Source organism: Panthera pardus, unplaced genomic scaffold (assembly GCF_024362965.1).
Source record: "Panthera pardus isolate Hobbes unplaced genomic scaffold, ASM2436296v1 HiC_scaffold_15, whole genome shotgun sequence".
NCBI classification, from domain to species: Eukaryota; Metazoa; Chordata; class Mammalia; order Carnivora; family Felidae; genus Panthera; species Panthera pardus.
Window position 1 is genome coordinate 49,218,331 of NW_026526710.1, and position 20,076 is coordinate 49,238,406.

A 20,076-nucleotide genomic window follows, 5' to 3' on the forward strand; every position below is an offset into this window, starting at 1 on the left:
AGAGTTGATAAGAGGCAATTTCATATAAATTTAAGATTATTTAAGAAGTATTATTCAGATATTTATCAGAATCCTTAATTGCTAGAAAGCAATAGAGAATTTAACCATTTCACCTACAAGGAAAGACTAGATGGCAAATGTCTCATGAATTATCAAGGAGAAAGAGAGAGAATGAGAAAGAGAAAGAGAAAGAAAGGGAGAAATCAGCTCTTGCATGCAGCATGAGTATTCAACTAAAGTATCAGGCTGGCGCGGTATGGAAAATGTCCCTGAAATGCTCCTGCTTTCAGGCATTATCATGCATGTGGACAGCAAAATTACCAAAAAAGCATATGTTCATCCATTTATTCATTCAGTCATTCAATGAGTATTCATTGAGTGCCTCCCTTGTGCCAGGCATAATTCTGAGCTTATAGGATACAGAGAAGAATGTGGCAGAAAATCTCACTGACAATACATTAGTATTGCAAGATGCAGGCAGACAACAAACAAACAAAAATGAATGAACAAAACAAGGTCAGAGAAAGATTGGTGCTAAGAACAAAACACAATGCCAGGTGATGTGACAAGTGGGTGGAGGTAGGTGCATTTCGGAATGCGAAGGCAGAGACAAGATTTTGGATGAAAAAAAATACAAATCTCAATTTCTGAGAGGCTAGTTATACAGGATTTTTTCTTTGTCTCTCTCCTGCTGACCATATTTTGCCATTTCACTAATTATTATTGTTCCATTAAAGTGCTGAAATGCCAGTCAATAAATGATTATTGAGATCCCACTGTGTTCTCAGCACTAGGACGATTGGAAAATGTGGTTGAATTCAAACAGCTAATTCTACTGCTGTGATAAAATATGAGGTGGAGACTGATGCTTAAATCAGTAAATAACTTAAGCCTTCTCTTTTTGAGGGGTGCATTTACATCTAAGCCTCCCCAGTCCATTCATACATCACAAATCTTGAGATTTAGCCATCAATGTTTCAGGAACTTCTCCAAAAGGAGGCATCATTTATTGCCACTAGATGGCACCAATTATTTTCATATTGTTAGGCCCCCTCCCCCTAAAATACCCTTTTTCTATGTAAAAGTCATTATTTAAAATGGAAGAATATTACTTAACACTATTGTTAATAAAACTATTATTCTTTTTTTAAGCTTACTTATTTATTTTCAGAGAGAGAAAGAGTGAGTGGGGGAGAGGGAGGGGCAGAGAGAGAAAGTATCCCAAGCAGGCTCCGTGCTGCCAGCACAGAGCCTGACATGGGGCTCAATCCCACGAACAGTGAGATCCTGACCTGAGCCGCAAACAAGAGTTGGTCACTCAACCGACTGAGCCACCCAGGCACCTCTATTGTCCTTTTATTTTTTATTTGTTTTTAAAATGTTTTTATTTTTAAAAGAGAGAGACAGAGTACAAGCAGGGGAGGGGCAGAGAGAAAGGGAAACCCAGAATCCCAAGCAGGCTCCACGCTGTCAGCACAGAGCTTGATGCCGGGCTTGAACCCACAAACCGCGAGATCATGACCTGAGCTGAAGTCGGATGCTCAACTGACTGAGCCACTCAGGTGCCCTGTATTGTTCTTTTATTAATACTTTTCTACAGGGAGGATCACAGAAATAACATGAAAGATGGTATGTGCATTCACTGACATACCTGCTTAATGTATATTTGCTCTAATTTTTAAAAATGGTTTAGATAATTTCTTTGAAGTGTAAAAAGTAATTGAGCATATGGATATATATAATAATTGGATATATTAATAGCAGGACCAAAAATAGCTTTAAAAAGTATATTATGATATTAAACATATCTTTAAAAGTTTTGCAGAAATAGTTGTAATAAGATGCAGTAGAATGATTTTTCAGAAGTAATTTACCATTTGGCCTCTTAAAAATAAGCCATGTTTATAAATATATTGAAAAAGTCATGGCATTCATTATTATAATTAAATGTATCAGAAACTAATCCAAAATATAAAATAGGAGAGGAATCCCTTAATTAAATGTGTACCATTTACTCATATTCTATATAAAAAATTTAGTATGAATAGCTTTAGAAAACTTAAACTTCAGATCCAAAAATATGTATCATATGATTTCTGTTTCCAAGTTTACAGGGCAATTAAAATCTATGGAAAACTTTTCTAAAGGAAAAGAGCATGAAATATTCTCCTTTTTCAAAAAAGTGGTTGGTAAACAATCAAAGTGTGTTCATTCAGAAATAAAATGTAACTATCCCCACATCTCCCATTAAAGGCGTAATAATGGCTCTAGAATAAATATAAATTGTACTTTTATACCAGTAGACTTCAAAATAAAGTGAAGTACAGAAGGTCCCTGACTTACAATGGTTCCACTTATAATTTTTTTAATTTTACATTGGTGCAAAAGCAATATGCATTCAGTAAAAACCATACTGAGAATTTTGAATTTTGATTGTTTCCCAGGCTAGTGATTTGGGGTAGGATACTGTCTCGTGATATTGGGCAGGGACAGCAAACCCCAGCCCCCAGTCAGCCATGTGATCCTGAGAGTAAACAACTGATACACTTAGCAGTCAGTCTTTCCCCACACAACCATTCTGTTTTTCACTGTCAGTACCGTATTCAATAAATTACATGAGATATCCAACACTTTACTATAAAATAGGCTTTGTGTTAGATGATTCTGCCCAACTGTAGGCTAATGTAAGGGTTCTGAGCACATTTCAGGTAGGCTAGGCTAAGTTATGATGTTGGGAGGTTAGGTATATTAAATGCATTTTTGACAACAATATTTTCAACTCACGATGAGTTTATCAGAATATAACCTACTCGCAAGTCAAGGAAGATTTGTACAATGACACAATGAGAGTGCACATAAAATGCATTAAAAAGCACAATATGGTATATGAATATATTATAATTACTTAGAAGAAAAAATAAGAAATTACATTGATTACACTAACAGATTCATTTTTAAAATTTGAACATCATTACCACTTCAATATGAAAAACGAGTGCCTCAAACTAGCTGGTAGTTTAACTATCACTACATTTCCTTCATTTTAAGACAGTCCAAAATAATACTCACTTTAATATCTGCCAGAGTTTTTTGCCTCATGGTAATGAGTGTTCTGTATCTCTGTTCTTCTTCATAGAGTCTCTCTTCACAGGTTTTTTTCTCACTTACGAGCTGATCAAACACAGCTTGTGCATACTCCTTTTTATATTTTATAGTTATATAGTGGTTCCTATGAAGAAAGAATTGTATTTGCCACTGACCAATTCATATTTTATTTTCTGAAATACATTTGTGATACAGTTTTAAAGAGCCAGTATTTAAAAGTCTTAGAACTGAAGGGCTTTGGAAAGTTCCCTAATCTTTTCCATAGGCCTATCTCCATAGAGCTACTTCTAAACGATCCAGTTGGGAGAAAATCTCTAGAGAAATTTAGTGGATTTTCTTGGTTGCCTACCCAGCATGCCTCTCCAAAAGAACCCCTCCTCCATGCAGCACATAACCCCAAAAATACATTCTAATTAGATTAAGTATAATTAGATTAGACTAGCATGTGGCTGATTATTCAGGAATGAAGGCTATTAATATAATTATATATATATAATATATATAATATATATATAATATATAATATATATAAAATATACAATATATATACTATATATATATAATAATTATATATACATATATATATAATAATTATTCAGGAATGAAGGCTATTAATATAGCCTAATAAGACAAAAGGCAAGGACCTAATTCCACGTACAAAAGGCTCCCATCCACTAAATGTGAGTGAGTCATGTTTTCAAACCTGAAGACAATGGGCATAGAGGAGAGAGAAAAAACTGAGTACCTAGTGTTGATCTCCTGGATCACCAACGCTGCAGCTGACCCTGCCTAAGAGCCCCTGTTCTATAATATGACACATTTCCCTATTGTTTAGTTTAAGCTGTTGTGAGAATGTGTTCTGTGTGTGTGTGTGTGTGTGTGTGTGTGTGCATTTTGTCCTTTGCAACTAAGTATATACTAACACAGAGATTAAGTGATTTTTCTTTAAATAAGGAACAATATAAGTAGAAAAAACATCAAAAAGTGGTTAATACAATACTGCAAAACAAATATGCTTTAGAAATAATTGCCAGAGTTGATCAGTAACGCAGAATACAGAATAAGCAGCTGCAAAAGCTCCACACAGTCTTACGTTACCCACAGTTGTTTTTATCTCTGCTGGTATAGAAAACTGAATCCTCTGCACAGTTAGCTAAAATAGCAGCAGGACTAAAGTTTTTGAGGGACTGAAATGTTAAAGTGCTTTGAATATAATACCTCATTTAATACAACAACAACCCTTGACATTATAGAACATAGAATACTGGGGAAATTCACACAGGAAAGAGCTAGTATGACCAGAACCAAAATACTCCCACAGTTGCTCCCAGCAAATATCACTATATATTGACCACATATACTTTGTTCCCTACACTAAGTATTTTGAGACTGGATCATATTCAACAGAGCATTTAGTTAATTATAAATATACATATACATATATATATACATATATATACATATATACATATATATACATACATATATACATATATACATGTATACATACATGTATATACACACATACATATGTATGTATATATGTATATACATACATATATACATGTATGTACATACATGTATATATGTATATAAGTATGTATATATATGTATATATACATATATATGTGTATATATATATACATATATATACACATACACATATAGGCACATACACAAATGCATACATTACATAGGCTATATGATTATATGTATATCTATGCATGAAAATAGTGTTTCCTTTCTCCCAGTGATAAAAGGAATAAACTCTGAGGTCCTATGGGTCTGGTTTAAATCCTTTCACATTCTAATTAAGAAACAGGTGTAAAAATTAGAGCCAAGGATAGCTTTGTTATTATTCTTATCACCATATTTTAATAGTTTTGCACATGCAAGCTTGTGTTGCTAAAATTATCTTTAGATACTTGAAGGTTCTCTTTCTCATTTGTCATTTCTTTGTCCTTCTCGGTGTCTGGCACTAGGCACACTGTAAGTTCTCAATAAAGAATGATTAGCTTGATACAGTCACCTACTGAAAGTACCAGTAGACTATTGCTAATACAGTTTATCTGCAATAATCTTCCTTTCCAATCCTAGTTTAGGGAGTCAATGTGCACAGCCTTAAGAGCACCACTTTGGAATAAGATGGACCTAAACCAGAGCTGGTTCTACCACTAATTAGCTGTACAATGTTACGGCAGTCAACTAATTTCCCTCAGCTTGTTTCCTCAGTATTCTTTTAAGAATGCTATTATATAATTTAAAGATTTGTTGTGAGAACTGGATCAGATAAAGAACACAGACTGCCCACAGAGTATCTGGTACGTTGAGAGGTCAATTAATGGTAACTTTAAATATTACTTGACATTATCCATCATTATTGTTAATTAATAGATCTGTCAATAATGTCACAGCTTCAGCTATTCTTTTTCCCCTTTTCCTGTGAGAAGGCAGACTTTTGTCAAGTTTAGAGAGGGAACTGATTCACTGGGACATGGTGACCAATCTTGTCCCAAGGGCAATATAATCTAGCCACAGAACAGACGAAAATGTTAGGACTGAAATGGTAAGAATTCTGAAGAAAGGAAATTCACCAGCTCCTAAACTAAATCTTTACAAGTTTAATGAGAATTAAAAAAATTTAAGCTTACACCATTGAACCTCAGCATATTTGTACAGATGTTAAATGATGTGGATAAATATCTTTCAAAATAAACAGCATATTTCCTTGCCTTCTTACATGATATACTGAATATGATTTAATGTTTTTCAGATAAATCTGTATGATCATTTTGAATATGTTTTTACCCTATAGTAATAGCTAAATAAATCCTTGTTGAGAGCATGCCCTGATTCTATTAGAGTGTATGATAATCAAGCTGTGCACAACTGTTTTCATGACATTTTATCCCTCAAGGGCTGTGATTTTGCTAATGCTATGTTAGCCTTATTATACTTAAATCAAACTATAATTCCTAAACGTGACTAATGTATATTCTTCCAGTAGTCCTGCAAGCTCTGTTCTCAATGTATTATAAAATAGAAAATAAGAACAAAAAGGAATAAAGGAAGAGTATGCAAGTTCTAAGTAAGGGTCTATGGAAACACTGAAGGATCTTAGACTATGGTCATTCTCTAAGTGAAAGACCTTACAAACCCTTGTCATGTATGCCCCTGACTAATGAAGGGACTGCATAAGAGGTTTTTATAATAAATATGAAAAAATTACATGAGGTTTTGTAGAATATCTATTTCTAAAGGCTTACCTTAAAACTTACCAAAAGAGTTGGGTGAAAAACCATATATTATTAACCATGTCATGTGAGTGAGAAATATTGAAATTAGTGGGAAAGATTAATTTCATAATTAAGAAAAGTTCTTCTACTTGGAAAGAATAAATATTTGCAGTTACTCAAATAAGAATAAACCCATCAGAGTAATAAAAAATGAATGCAATTTATGTTCTTAAGCCAAAATTATCAAATATTACATGTTTATTCCACATCAATAATGATGGCAAATTATGGATCATTTTAAGAACAAATCTTAAATATAGAAATCTGATCATATCTCTTTTATAAATAATATATTGAACATTTAATATTTTATAACACTTAAATACTTACTTTAATTGCTCAAGTGTCTGAGCCAAAATATTCTTTTCCTTCTCTTTTTCTTCTAAGTCCTTATTCAATTGATCTATTTTTGCATGATAAATAACTGTTTTACTTTTAGTGGTCTTTATTTCTTTAAAAATCATTGAGCGTTTTTCCTGAAAAACAAATTCAAGAATGTTTTATTTTATTTTATTATTTTTTTAATGTTTATTGATCTTTGAGAGAGAGAGAGAGAGAGAGAGAGAGAGAGAGACAGAGTGTTAGCGGGCAAGGGGCAGAGAGAGAGAGAGAGAGACACACACACACACACACAGAATCTGAAACAGGCTCCAGGCTCCGAGCTGTCAGCACAGAGCCTGATGAGGGGCTCGAATCCACAAACCATGAGATCATGATCTGAGCCAAAGTCAGAGGCTTAACTGACTGAGCCACCCAGGCACCCCAGGAATGTTTTATTTTAAATACTAGAATTTTCATATCCTGGCAACTTAAGGATACAATTACATTTGGCCATGTGAACAATCAAAAGCAAACAGTAACTTCTTATCAACATAATCAACAACTTAGATTTACCTTCCCTTCTTCATAGTTAACACCTGATGTGATTTTCTAAAAGATGGGTTAGAAGTATACAGTCTCTCTCCCCCCATCTCTTTTCCTCTCTCTCCATTTTCCCCTCTCTCCCTTGCACTAACTTGTCTGTCCCTCTACACGCCCACATACATGCACACCTTAAAGGCACATCCTTTCAAAATGCAAACATGTGGTTACTGTTTTTCAAACGTGTACACTGAAGGTAGGCAAGAATATACATTGTCCTGATCATTCAAACACAAGAAGTTGGTATTTAATACATTTCCCCAAGGCTGGCTTGTACAATTCCAGACTGAAGATTTTATTTTCCATCTATTTTTCGCATGATCCCTTTATGACTATTGATGTTTATATTGACTTAATGATTTACTGACTGGATGACTGACTTACAGAATGTTGTTCCCTACATCTGGCATTGCTTCTAATTAGTGCTACTCTCCCCCAACTGATTTCACAGATTTCAACTGCTCCCTTTGCTCCTATTTTCCTCCATTTTTCCCCATATGCTCCCTGATTCTTTCTCTGCTCTTACAGATTTCAAGAAGAAAGGCTAATCTTTTATATTTATTTTCCTACCCACTATTTGTCCACGACTTTCAACACTGGGTACTGTGTTTGAATTTCCATATCCTCCCTTTTTTTTCTTTTTCTGAAAGTTCTGGAATGAGGGTGTTTGTTTGTTGGTTGGTTTGTTTTTGGTTTATTTTCAATACCTGAATATGGTTGAAAGATGAATGACTAGGATTCTTCAATGAGACCCAACAGGATATTATATTATTACTAGGAGAAAAGTCAACACCTCAAAAAAAGTGTGAAGAGATACATAAGTATGGAGTAAATTAAGTATTCAGAAGCTGAAGAGGATGGGCAACTGTGAGTACAGCATGCTATCACTAAACTTGACTTTTAAGTCAGATTCCATAATTCATGCCTTAATCGTGAATGAAGATTCTTGTAGGAAACTAAGATCTCAGAAGCAATGGTATCTACAACTGAGACCAAACCAGCCAATTCAGCAATGCTGAAGGCGGTGTCAGAGGATTCTATACTAAAGGAAAGCAAGAGCGTGCTTCCTGCAGACAGAAGTGAAAAGCAAAAACAGTATTTTGGCACTTTAATAGGTACCATCAGTGAGGCTTTGGTACATGTGAACAGCATATCCCCCTCCACGGCATCAAAAAATAGCAGAAACAGCACTATAATGAGCTGAGTAGAAGGAAGCTTTTAGATGCTCTATGTCAATCAGGGGTACAAATTTGAGCATCTCCAGTTCAAAAAAGGTTGGGGACCCCATGAGCCATTTGTAAGTCTATTGATAAATGCTGAAGTGCCACCAGAGTAAATGGGAATAGAGGCATAAAAAAAGTACATTTAGAATCTGACCATCCTTTGGCTTATTTTTCTCAAATACTGTCATTTCCAGCCACATATTTAAAAAATATCAGGTAATAAATATTATGGAGGCACCTGGGTGGCTCAGACACTTGAGAGTCCAACTTTGGCTCAGGTCATGATCTCACAGTTTATGAGTTCAAGCCTCACACTGGGGTCTGTGCTGAGTGCAGAGAGCCTTTTTGGGATTCTCTCTCTGCCCTTCCCCCACTCGCACTTCCTCTCTCTCTCTCTCAAAATACGTAAACTTAAAAATTAAATAAAGATTATATTCAGATTCTAAATTATTAATTTCAGATTATATTTTAAGTAAGATTTAATAAATGTATTTTTAAATTATCTAAATGTAATAAGTGTATATTCTATGTCTATGATTTAAATGGGGGTGAAAATAGTAAAAATTCAGTAATGGCCCATGTTTAGCTTGGCCATGATTGAAATGCTTATGCACAGTAAAAGATAAGATTATTTGTCTTAGAATTTAAGTTCTTAGAAGATAAAAATAGGGTCTACAGTATGTTTTGTATACCTATCAGCATAAGAGTACTTAATAAATGCTATTAAATGTTTGAATTACAGCAGTCTGGGGTTCCACAGCAGCATGGTACAGAAGGTGTTTCTTCATCCAAGGATCGCCCATCTCACTGGCTTCATCTCTTTTCATTCTTATAATAGGTAGCCTACTTTCTGGTCATACCAAACTACCTACAATTCCACAAACACACAGCACTATTCCATGATATCTTTGCTTTGCAAACATAGCATCTGTTTCTAAAATGCCTTACCTCATTTCTTCATCCATTTAAAAATTATATAATAATAATAATAGAAACCATTTGTTGAATACCCCCACTGCCAATCGTTTTTCATTCTTTTAGGCTTTGTGTGTATATCATCTCTGTTCTCTACAACATATGGCAATGCAAGTACTTAACCTCCATTTGCTCTGTGAGTAATAACCTCCCCTGAAAAACTTTCCCCAGATCCCTCAGTTCACAGCTCAGTTTCCTCCTCCATGACACTCTCCCACCTCATTATACTGCTGTCATAGCTTTGCTCGCAGAGTATTAATGCTCTCTGCATCCTTGTCTACTCCCCAAAAAGATGATGTGCTTCTTGAGTGAACAAAGTTCTCCTTTTACCTCCTCAACTCCAGCAAATTCCAACAATGTTTAATATATCTCAAGTGTTCAATAATAACTGGAAAGGCAAACTAAGTTGAAGGACAAATAAAAGAAAATTAACCCTTCTTCTCTAGCACTTGAACTCCTAGTACCTTGGATAATACTGAGCACAAAGAAAGTGTTCAGCCATATTCTTCATTGAAATCTGTTATTTGTAAGACATACCACTTTTGGCAATTTTTAGTTAATATTTTTGAAACTAATATTCAGATGTGGACATGAGAACTGTGGTAGCTTTCAACTGTACTGCTCAACACATAGGTTTTAGGTTTCGTGATGTGTTACAAGTAACTTGTGATCAGTAACAGAAGTGTGCTGAGTAGTAGGAACTTATTGGAATGTTTTTGATCCTGAGTTTAAAGGAAATACTTTTAATGTTCCATCATTGAGTATAACATTTTCTAAAAAATACTGGTAGACACACTATAACACACAATCAAGGTCAGAATGTTTTCATTCTGTTTCTAGGTAGTTGAAGGTCTTTTTGAAAATCATTGGTGGCTATGGTGTTTTATCAAATATTTTGGGTTGTCTTTCATTTCTGTAAATGTACTGAATTATATTAGTACAGCTGATCCTTGAACAGCACAGGTTTGAACTCTGCAGACCCACTTACATGCCGAGTTTTAACAGCACACTATTGTAAATATATTTTTTCTTCCTTATGACTTTCTTTAGTCTATTCTACTTTAATATAATAATATAGAATATAATATCTGTAGCATACAAAATATATGTTAATCAACTGTTTGTTATCTTTAAAGCCTCCAGTCAACAGTAGGCTATTAGTAGTTAAGTTCTGGGGGAGTCAAAAGTTACATGTGGATTTTCAACTATGTGGGGGCCGGCACCGCTAAATCCCGCACTGTTCAAGTATCAGCTGTACATTTCTTTATGCTGACTCATCTTCACATTCTTCAAAAGAATCTTAACTTGCATAATACATGCTTTTAAATCACACTGTAAAACCTCAACGCACTGATATATTTAAGGTTTTGTCATCTGTGTTCATAAATGAGATCACCTATAGAATTCTTTTTCATACTAATCTTTTTCAGTTACAGTTTCAGAATTATATTATTACAGAATGAATTCAGAAGCTCTCCATACTTTGTTATGGTCTGCATCCGGTCTTTGTAGGGATACCTGTAAAGTACCTGGGCTTGTTCTTGCCACTAGTGGTCTAGACAAATGACATTTATTCTATAATTATCATTCTACTCTTGTTGTGATTCTTCCTCTTGACTCAGTTTTCATTATTTGCATTTTATAAATAAATTATATACTTCATCCAAATTTTAAAACAAACTGCTACGCAAAGCAGCATTCTTTCTTTCATTACTATATATAATTATTTCTCTGTTAGTTTTTCCCATGGCTGTTTTTATCCTCTTTTTGTTCACATAGATATGCTAAGTAAGCACTTTAAGTTTTTCTTACCAAAATAATTTATTGGTAATACTAAAGTATTACCCTGACCTGCTCCATAAATTTTGCTCTATGGTTTATCATCAGTCATTTATAAATAAATGGTAAGTTATATTTCTGAATATTCCTTAACACAGAAGCAAATAATGGAAAAAAATGTAATTTAAAAAATATGCCCAGAGGGGTACCTGGGTGACTCAGTCAGTTAAGTGTCTGACTCTTGATTTCAGCTCAGGTAATGATCTCACGGTTTGTGAACTCAAGTCCCGCATGATCTCACAGTTTGTGAACTTGAGTCCTGCATGGGGTTCTGAGCTGACAGGGTGGAGCCTGCTTGGGATTCTCTCTCCCTCTCTCTTCTCTCTGCTCCTCCCCCACTTGTTTTCTCTCTCTCTCTAAAAATAAACTTAAAAAAATTTTCTAAAAACATATTTCCAGTGATCTATACGAATGTTTTCTTTTTGATGTAATTTTTTTTGTTAGAGTTCTAATTTTACTTCACTATATTCAACAAAAGTAACCTGTATGAGCAGATCAGAATAATGTAATGGTTAAGAGCATAGATTCTGGTGCCAATGCCAGATTTAGTGAATCTCGACTGCACCATTAACGAGCTGTGTGAAACTGAACAAGTTCGTTAAAAAACAAGGCATTGGATTCTTCAACTGTAGAATGGAGATAATAATAGCATAATCTTTGTGGAGTTATTATGAAGTTGAAGTGAGTTAATATATCTGAGCATTTTAAATAATGTCTGGATCTAGAGAACTAAAAAATATCAGTATCTGTTGTTGGAGTTATTGCTGCTAGTATTATTATATTCCTTGGTAAATTTTTAATATTTATTTTGTGGCCTAGTACAAACATTTTAAAAATGATATGATTACACAGGGGTGCCCGGGTGGCCCAGTCGGTTATGTGTCCAACTTCAGCTCAGGCCATGATCTCATGGTTTGGTTTGTGGGTTCGAGCCCCGCATCGGGCTCCATGCTGACAGCTCAGAGCCTGAGCCTGCTTCAGATTCTGCGTCTCCTTCTCTCTCTGTCCCTCCCTGCTCTCGTTCTGTCTCTCTCAAAAATGAATAAACGTTACAAAATTTTTTTTAAAAAGATATGATTACACCTCTATCTAATAGCCAACATGCTGTCCACCAACAAATCCAATTGGTGCTACCTTTAAAATATATTCAGAGGATAGCAAGTTGAAGATTGGACTATCTCCACTTCCCCATATCCAGTGATTTTATAAAGACAGAATACTGGAGATGAGGATTTTCAGGGAGCAAATATTTCTTTAATTTTTTTTTTAATGCTTATTTATTTTTGAGAGAGACAGAGAGAGTGTGAGCAGGATAGGGGCAGAGCGAGAGGGAGACAGAATCCAGAGCAGACTTCAGGCTCTGAGCAAGCTGTCAGCACAGAGCCTGATGCGGGGCTCGAACTCACAAACTGCAAGATCAAGACCTGAGCCGAAATCAGATGCATAACCAACTGAACCACCCAGGTGCCCAGGGAGCAAATATTTCTAATTTGGAAAAAGCCCTGAAGCCTTTTGATATATGACCATGCTGCCTTTACAATGGCGTGAGGGTAACATTGAGTTGTCGGATATTAACAAATGTTTCAGTCCGTAGATTGGTCTCATCTCTAGAAACATGGTACTATCTGGTACAATACAGAAATCCCTACCTCTACTTTGTAGGAAAGGTTAACAGGAGGGTGCACTAGTACAGTGGGAAAAACACTATAAAAGAAAAAAATGAAGATACACTCTGTGTGTGTATGTGTGAGTGTGTGTGTATGCGTATAGAAACTTAGTGCAACCAATTAGAAATGAGAGGTATCCACCTAAAATAAATTTGCTTGAATAGTTTTCATTGACATAAAGAGGTTGGAAATTCATAAATTGTTTTGGTATTAAATTTCTTACCTCAGTTTCTATTATTGCATCACGAGTTTTCTTCCCCTTTTTTCTCAAATTTTTCTTTGTTCTTTCCACATTTCTTTTAACATGTTCTCTTTTCTCAATTATATCATTTAATGTCTAGAAGACATTCAGAAATTAAGATATGCAGCAGTTACAATCCAACTACCCTGGTTTAGACCAAGTAGTTCCCAAATGACCATTTTAATAGTAACAATATGTATTTTGGTAGAAAGGGAAAGGACCACCACACACGAATAACAAAAATATACTATGATATCCACATCCCAATATTCCACTTGAATTAGCAGGTAAAACCAAAAATCTAATAAATTTTAGCTAAATAACAAAAACTAATAAACTCACATAGAAATTATAAGTTTTCACCATATTTGAAAATTTTAACCAAAATTAAAACTCCAAATACCAATTATCAGCGATCATTACCAAAAGTGCATAAAAACTTGCTATTTCCAAGGGTCTGTGTTAAATTCATAGTTCTTATAGTTTATAAACTATTAAAATATAATAAAAACAAAAATGATTACTGAACTATAAGATGAGGAAAAAAAACAATGGCTATTATAAAATAAGGGGGAATAAAAGTCATTAATCTTTTTAGGAATTAATTATGCTCAGATGATTATACTGAGGCTTTTGAAGCAATTAATAAATTTCCATCACTAATGTAAGGAGGAGCCATTATTAAAATCATTTATCTCACTAGGTGTTAGTACTGGTTATATATTCATTACATGAGCTCTAGGATAAGCAATTAAGAGCCCTGAATATAGTAGTATACTCAGAATTTGTTGTTGCCATGTTTTATGGCCTTGTACAAGCTGCTTCGTGCATTTAGGCCCTAGTTTTCTCAAGTCCACAACACAGGTAAGCTCTGTCTTGGCTATTTCACAGGGAGGCTTTGAAGATCGAAATAAACTTTCAAAATGGGAACATTTTATAAATCATAAAGTTTTTTTTAATTAAAAAAATTGAAAATTATTAAAGGCCACTTTAATAAATTATTAAATTACATCATCATTTGCAAAGAAAAAAATTCTGTTGCTAAAATGGCCCAAACGAATGTATGTCTGTCCTCCCTGCACCTAAGGACAAGAATATATAACTCTCGCCACACCCTCTACTTCTCCAAAAGACTAATGACAGGATGCATACATATTTTTCTACTAAATTTTTCTTTGGGAAGGGCTAGTAGTATCAGTAACTGCCATAAACTTGTTGTTTTGAAAATATTTTATCGACATTTGCTTTATTTTTCATCCTATGTGTCTCAACTTCTTCCACATACATCAAAAACTTACCATAAAAATGTCAAGATGCATTAGATGTTATATTTGAGTAAACATAGCTTCAGCATTTTATTAACAGGCAGTGAAGACTTTGAATTAAATTTAACATAGTGGGCAATCACAAAAGAAAAATCACTACTCATCTGTTTGAAAACTGCTTTTCCTAGGTACACTCTAAGATAGAGTATGGGGGCCCAGGTAATAGCATCAATAGTCTTGCCATTTGGTTCCACTATAGATCAGCTGTGTAGTCATAAAATACTCATTTTGTTCATGCTTTTATGTCTTCCTATGTGAAATCATAATATTCCAAATAATAATGTAAGATCACATATACAATTTATCGACCTCAACACTCCTGGAAATTAGCTTCTGGATTAATTGTAAGTGCTTACGTCAGCATGCTCTTTGTGGGCAGTTCTGATTTTTGCGGCGTCTTCTTCTAGTTCAAGCAGCGGTGTCTCTAGTTCCGCCAGAGCTAGGGTGTACATTGCTTTCTTTTCCATAAAATCCTGTCTCTCAAGGATCTGTTCTTCTTGAATGGAATACAGTTTTTTCTGCCAGCAAAAATTTTAAAGAATTCATTAAGTTATCAATCACCTAAACATGGGATAAGGAGTGCACTTGTTGTGATGAGCACCAGGTGATGTATGGAATTGTTGAGTCACTATATTGCACACCTGAAACTAATACAACACTGCCTGCTAACTGGAATTAAGAACTTAAAAAAAGTAAACATTGATTGAGTCTCAGGTCTTGTGTAAGGCAAAAATATTTGTTATTTGAAAATTAAAAAAAATTATGCCACCACAAAAAATAGGTATGAATATACCATATTTAAACAATGTAGTTATTATTCAAAAATGAGAGACACTTAATATAGATAATAAAAATCCAACATTCTTATGTAAGTATTGGAAGATAATAAGGTTAAAAAGCACACTAACAACAAATATTGAAATATATGTAATTCTGGCAAACTAAAACCCAGTAAAACCAATGGACAAGAAGTTAATGACAAAATACTAAGCTCAAAGGGCTAGAAAATTATGGAATTATTGAACATACATATACATAGAAAGAAAAATAAATCAGGAAATTTGGCATTTTCAGCATAGAGAAGCGGAGAAACACTGCTTTTATATGTTTGAAAATGCCAAATTTCCTAACAGAAGAAATCACAAAATTTGTGTTCATTTCAAAGAAGACCAGAGGTGCAGATAATCTCAAATAAGTGTATACAATAACACTGTTTTGGACTGTTTTGCCTCTTGATTTTATTTTTAGAACTTCAAGTATTCATGCATTTCTGAAGAGGAGCCATTCTAGAAACATGTCAAAGATCAAAACAGACAACCTGGGTTCCAAAGGATATGCAGGTGGTAGACGAAGATAAAGACATTTTAAATTGACTTTGCTAGCTATATTAATTTGATTTCAAAATCTTTATATAGAAATAACATGTTTTTTCAGTGTTAAATACAGAAATTCAATTGAAAGACACTAAAAGTAAGGAAAACATAACATCATCACAAAGCAAACTAAGGAAACACTTAGGAATAAGATCTCACTGCCAGTCTTTTACTAGACTGGCAGAAATTCCCATTAAGCCACAAAATGAGATATGTGTATGGGAGGTCAGTTTCTTTATGCATGATCAGTCTCTGCTAGTCGTACACAGAGGGCAACTGTCATCAGCTAAGGAGAGAAAACTGCTGGCTTGCAAACCAAGTAGGGAAAAGATGCCTCATTACAGGCAAATTTAAAATGCTAAGTACAATGCAAATTAAAGGAATAATAAAATATTGAAACCGAATTAGGATTACCTGAATCATCATTCCATTAGTCACTTCACTTCGAATAAGTCTTTTCAAGAATTCTTCTCTACCCTATATATTATCAAATTTAAAAAAGGTTTTATTTATAGAATATCAGAAAATATTATTGAAGACAACTGATAACACAAGCAACATTTTACTTACATTATAATAAAGAATAAGATATTTATTAAAAATTGAGTATTATAAAAAAACAACAGCCAACCAACCAAACATACAACCAAAAAATCCGATGTTATTTGAAACAAAATAAGTGATACAAGACCAAGAAAAAGAATTTCAGTTCAGTTCAGGTTACTTTATAATCCTGAACTAAAAGATCAAAGTAATCAAAAAGGAGAGACTAAACAGTCTTCAATTCCTCTTTTTAAAAACTATCAGTTTGCTTTTAATAACATCTTCCAGAAGGAACACATTCAATTTTGAAAATTGATAGTCTGAAGTTTGTAAAATGTAATCAGATTCTCCATTTGGCCAGAATATTTTTTTTCTTTTTTCTTAAAAAAAAAAAAAAAAATCATTCTTTGGAATTTAGTAGGCAAAAAATGTGTAGAAAAACATTTTTTTTTTCTGTTACTTGGATAGATTTAAACTCTCCATAGTTGTAATTGACATTACCACACACCAGAGATGCTGCCTTTTAATTATGCAGTATGGATTACGTAGCTACTGAGAACAGTATTGGGAAAATGAATCCATATTACTGTAGATTTAACACAAGAGATAGACTATGGTCTTAGTAAAGTACTTATTAAACTATCATTGAAAATGTTTAAGAAGAGAGGATGGAGAATGACAAAGAGTTATAGTAGCTGTAAAAACATCTAAATAACTTATTGAACAAATGAATTAACAAATAACAAACAAAGTACTTTTGGTCCCTAGGTTGGGTAATCAAGCTATCAAAGTTTTAGGTTCTTTCAAACTCAAAAATAGGTTTTAAAAAAAATCTCTTCATATAATGAGAAACTCCAGATCCATTAAAATATCATAATCACACAGATTCTTACTCATGAACAGCATGTGAAGGATGGAGAGTGAAACCAGGCCGACAAGGTGTTTCCCTGAGACTTAAAGGAAATAGGGGCAGTGGTAGGAAATGCAGAGGTAAGTGCCTGAATAAGAACTGAAAGAAGAAACCATTTTCAGGAGGATGGCCTGCAACCCAGCCTGTGCCAAACTTTTCAGTTCTAATTGTCGATGGATTGTAAAAGGAATGGAAGTCCAGAAAATTCACCATTTCACACCTCTGACAAAAATGGATTCAACCAAGACTTACCAGTGGATGCTAAATTTGGATAAAAAAATTTTTTTGGAAACAAAGATAATTTCATGTTCTTAACATATCACTCAATTGGGTCAATACTACGACAGGAGAATAAATAAATGTATTAGTCATAACTTTAACCAAATGACCAAACTTACTATCACTAATAATGAGACAAACTTGCACCATGTGCTTTGTGATGTTTCATTGACACAATATGATAACTATGTAATAGTCCTGCCAAAAGTGTTTAACCTGAATTTAACAATGAGAACAAAAAAATAAACCCATTGTGAGAGATGTTCTGGAAAGTAAATGGCTTAGACTCTTCAACAAATGTTAATGCAATAAAAGGCAATTTTCTTTTAATGTAGGAGACTCTAAAGATTAAAAGAGACTCTAGAGTTATGAGATAAATGGAAGACATGGTGCTCAGTTACATATAGAAACCAACTGAATTAGAGAAGTTTGCATGTGGACTGTATATTTGTGCCATTTATCTAATCATTGCCTTTTAGCTTTAAATCCACTCTCTTAACTAATTTGAGATACTAGGGCTGGATATGTAAACTATTTTCTTCTGCCAGCTGGCTTCAAGTGAGGCTTTATCAATAGAAGGCAATGGTGGGGCTTACGAGGCTGCAGCAAGGCCCTTGACAACCTTGTTCTGTTTCCAATGGTTTCCTCCTTCTTCCTGTAGAATTGCTGCCAGCTGGTGTGTGGAAAACCAATGGTGCCTACCCTCCAGGTTCTCTACCCAGAAACTCCATTCAAACTCCATTTAACCTTCATCAAATTCTCTGGCACCTGGCAGATAGCTGCTTAAGGTCATCGACTGAGACACAGCCACGCTCTCTCCAGTAAGACCTTACTCTGCTTTGGAGGAAGGTAGCCTCTTTCACGCTCTTTGGGTACTTATCCCTAAAGGCTGTGGATGCTCCCTATATTTGCTATTCTTGTATTCTTTAGAGGTCAACAAGCTTTCTCTGTTAAAAAAAAAAAAAAAAAAAAAAGGTAAAAAAATATAGGCTTTGGGGACATAAAGCCTCCATAAAAAATAAGTCAATTCTGGTTTTGGAGAATAAAATATATCAAAAGATCACTTTGAAGAGCTTCAAAGAAGTCAAAGAAAAGGCGGAGCATTCTCAGATGCTGAGAAGAGCCCAGATTGAAACAGTCACCTTTGACCTGCTGCCTGGCTTTAGCAGACAAAAACCAGAAGGTGGCAGCAAAGAGCTATTCTACTGGAAGAGACTTATACTAGGACAAAGAACTGAAGAGCAATGCAACACTTAATGCTATGTGTCCGGAAATCCACTTTCAAAGAGAAAAGAGAAGTAAACACCAAATATAAATAGATATAAGCTCAGAATCAAGGAAGTAGCATCAGTTTGCTTTCCAATGATGGAGGGGAGTTAAGACAAAAGTTGGAGAACTCAAATTATTATATAAGATTTTAGACCAGGAACAGAGAAAACAAGAACTAAAAATTAAGAGTTATAATGAAAAATTGAGTATTTCTGCAAATAACTGAGCTGTACTGAATCAGTGGGGCACAGCAGCTCTGACTTGCATTCTTAGGGCACTCTTTTGTGGCCAGGAACCTAACAAAAAGTACAGGTAGCAGCCCAAATGGATTCTTTCTAAAAATAAACACAAGGGTGCTTGTGTTTTTACCTTTCTTTCATGAAAATAAATGGGTTTTTTTTGAGAAACATTTTTAAATTACAAAAGTAAAATTAAAATAACCTGAATCTCCAAACCCAGGGATGTGCATTGTGACTTTTTGGTGTATTGCTTTTTAGGTCCAGGGATTCAAGTTGTTATCGTTGGTAAAGTCAGCCTAGATAAGATAGATAGTCTATCTTTCTCAGCCACTAAAAAAAGCAAAAGCCCCATTTTTAAAAATTTAGAACTGAATGAATTTACAATTTATCCTTGTACTCATATTACACAACAAATCTATTACTGAAAAATTTGTGTTTTTAAAATTTTCCCACTATATGTTAGCTATGTATTTATGATTTCCATAAACACATATTGAGTACCTACTTTGTTCTCAGCACTGGTCTAGGCACTGAGATGCAGTTGTACAAAACAAACAATTCTTGTCCTCCTGGAGTATATTTTCTAGTTGGTATTATGTAACTAATCATAAACATCCTTAACACCCATCTTTGTAGCCTTTGTTCGTCTTTATTATCTGGTGATTTTCTTTAAGTCTTATTTTTAGAAATAATTAACTATAGATTGCAAATGTATTTAGTATTTAAAGTTCTTTACATGGGGCGCCTGGGTGGCTCAGCTGGCTGAACTTCCGACTTCGGATCAAGTCATAATCTTGCCGATTGTGAGTTCGAGCCCCACATCGGGCTCTGTGCTGACAGCTGAGAGCCTGGAGCCTACTTCAGATTCTGT

The 20,076-nt window shown here is 34.3% G+C and overlaps 1 protein-coding gene across 3 annotated transcripts in view; it reads right to left on the reverse strand.

Moving 5' to 3' along the window:
• Positions 1 to 20,076, reverse strand: part of CCDC178 (coiled-coil domain containing 178) — a 441,055-nt gene that overhangs the window by 244,887 nt on the left and 176,092 nt on the right. For all 3 annotated transcript variants that reach the window (XM_019465445.2, XM_019465447.2, XM_019465449.2), the window contains 5 exons: positions 16,380 to 16,442; positions 14,949 to 15,110; positions 13,250 to 13,363; positions 6,732 to 6,877; positions 3,070 to 3,229 (listed from right to left, as the gene is read on the reverse strand). In XM_019465445.2, coding sequence (XP_019320990.2) covers positions 3,070 to 3,229; positions 6,732 to 6,877; positions 13,250 to 13,363; positions 14,949 to 15,110; positions 16,380 to 16,442 — 645 coding nt within the window. The remainder of the gene's footprint in view (positions 1 to 3,069; positions 3,230 to 6,731; positions 6,878 to 13,249; positions 13,364 to 14,948; positions 15,111 to 16,379; positions 16,443 to 20,076) is intronic.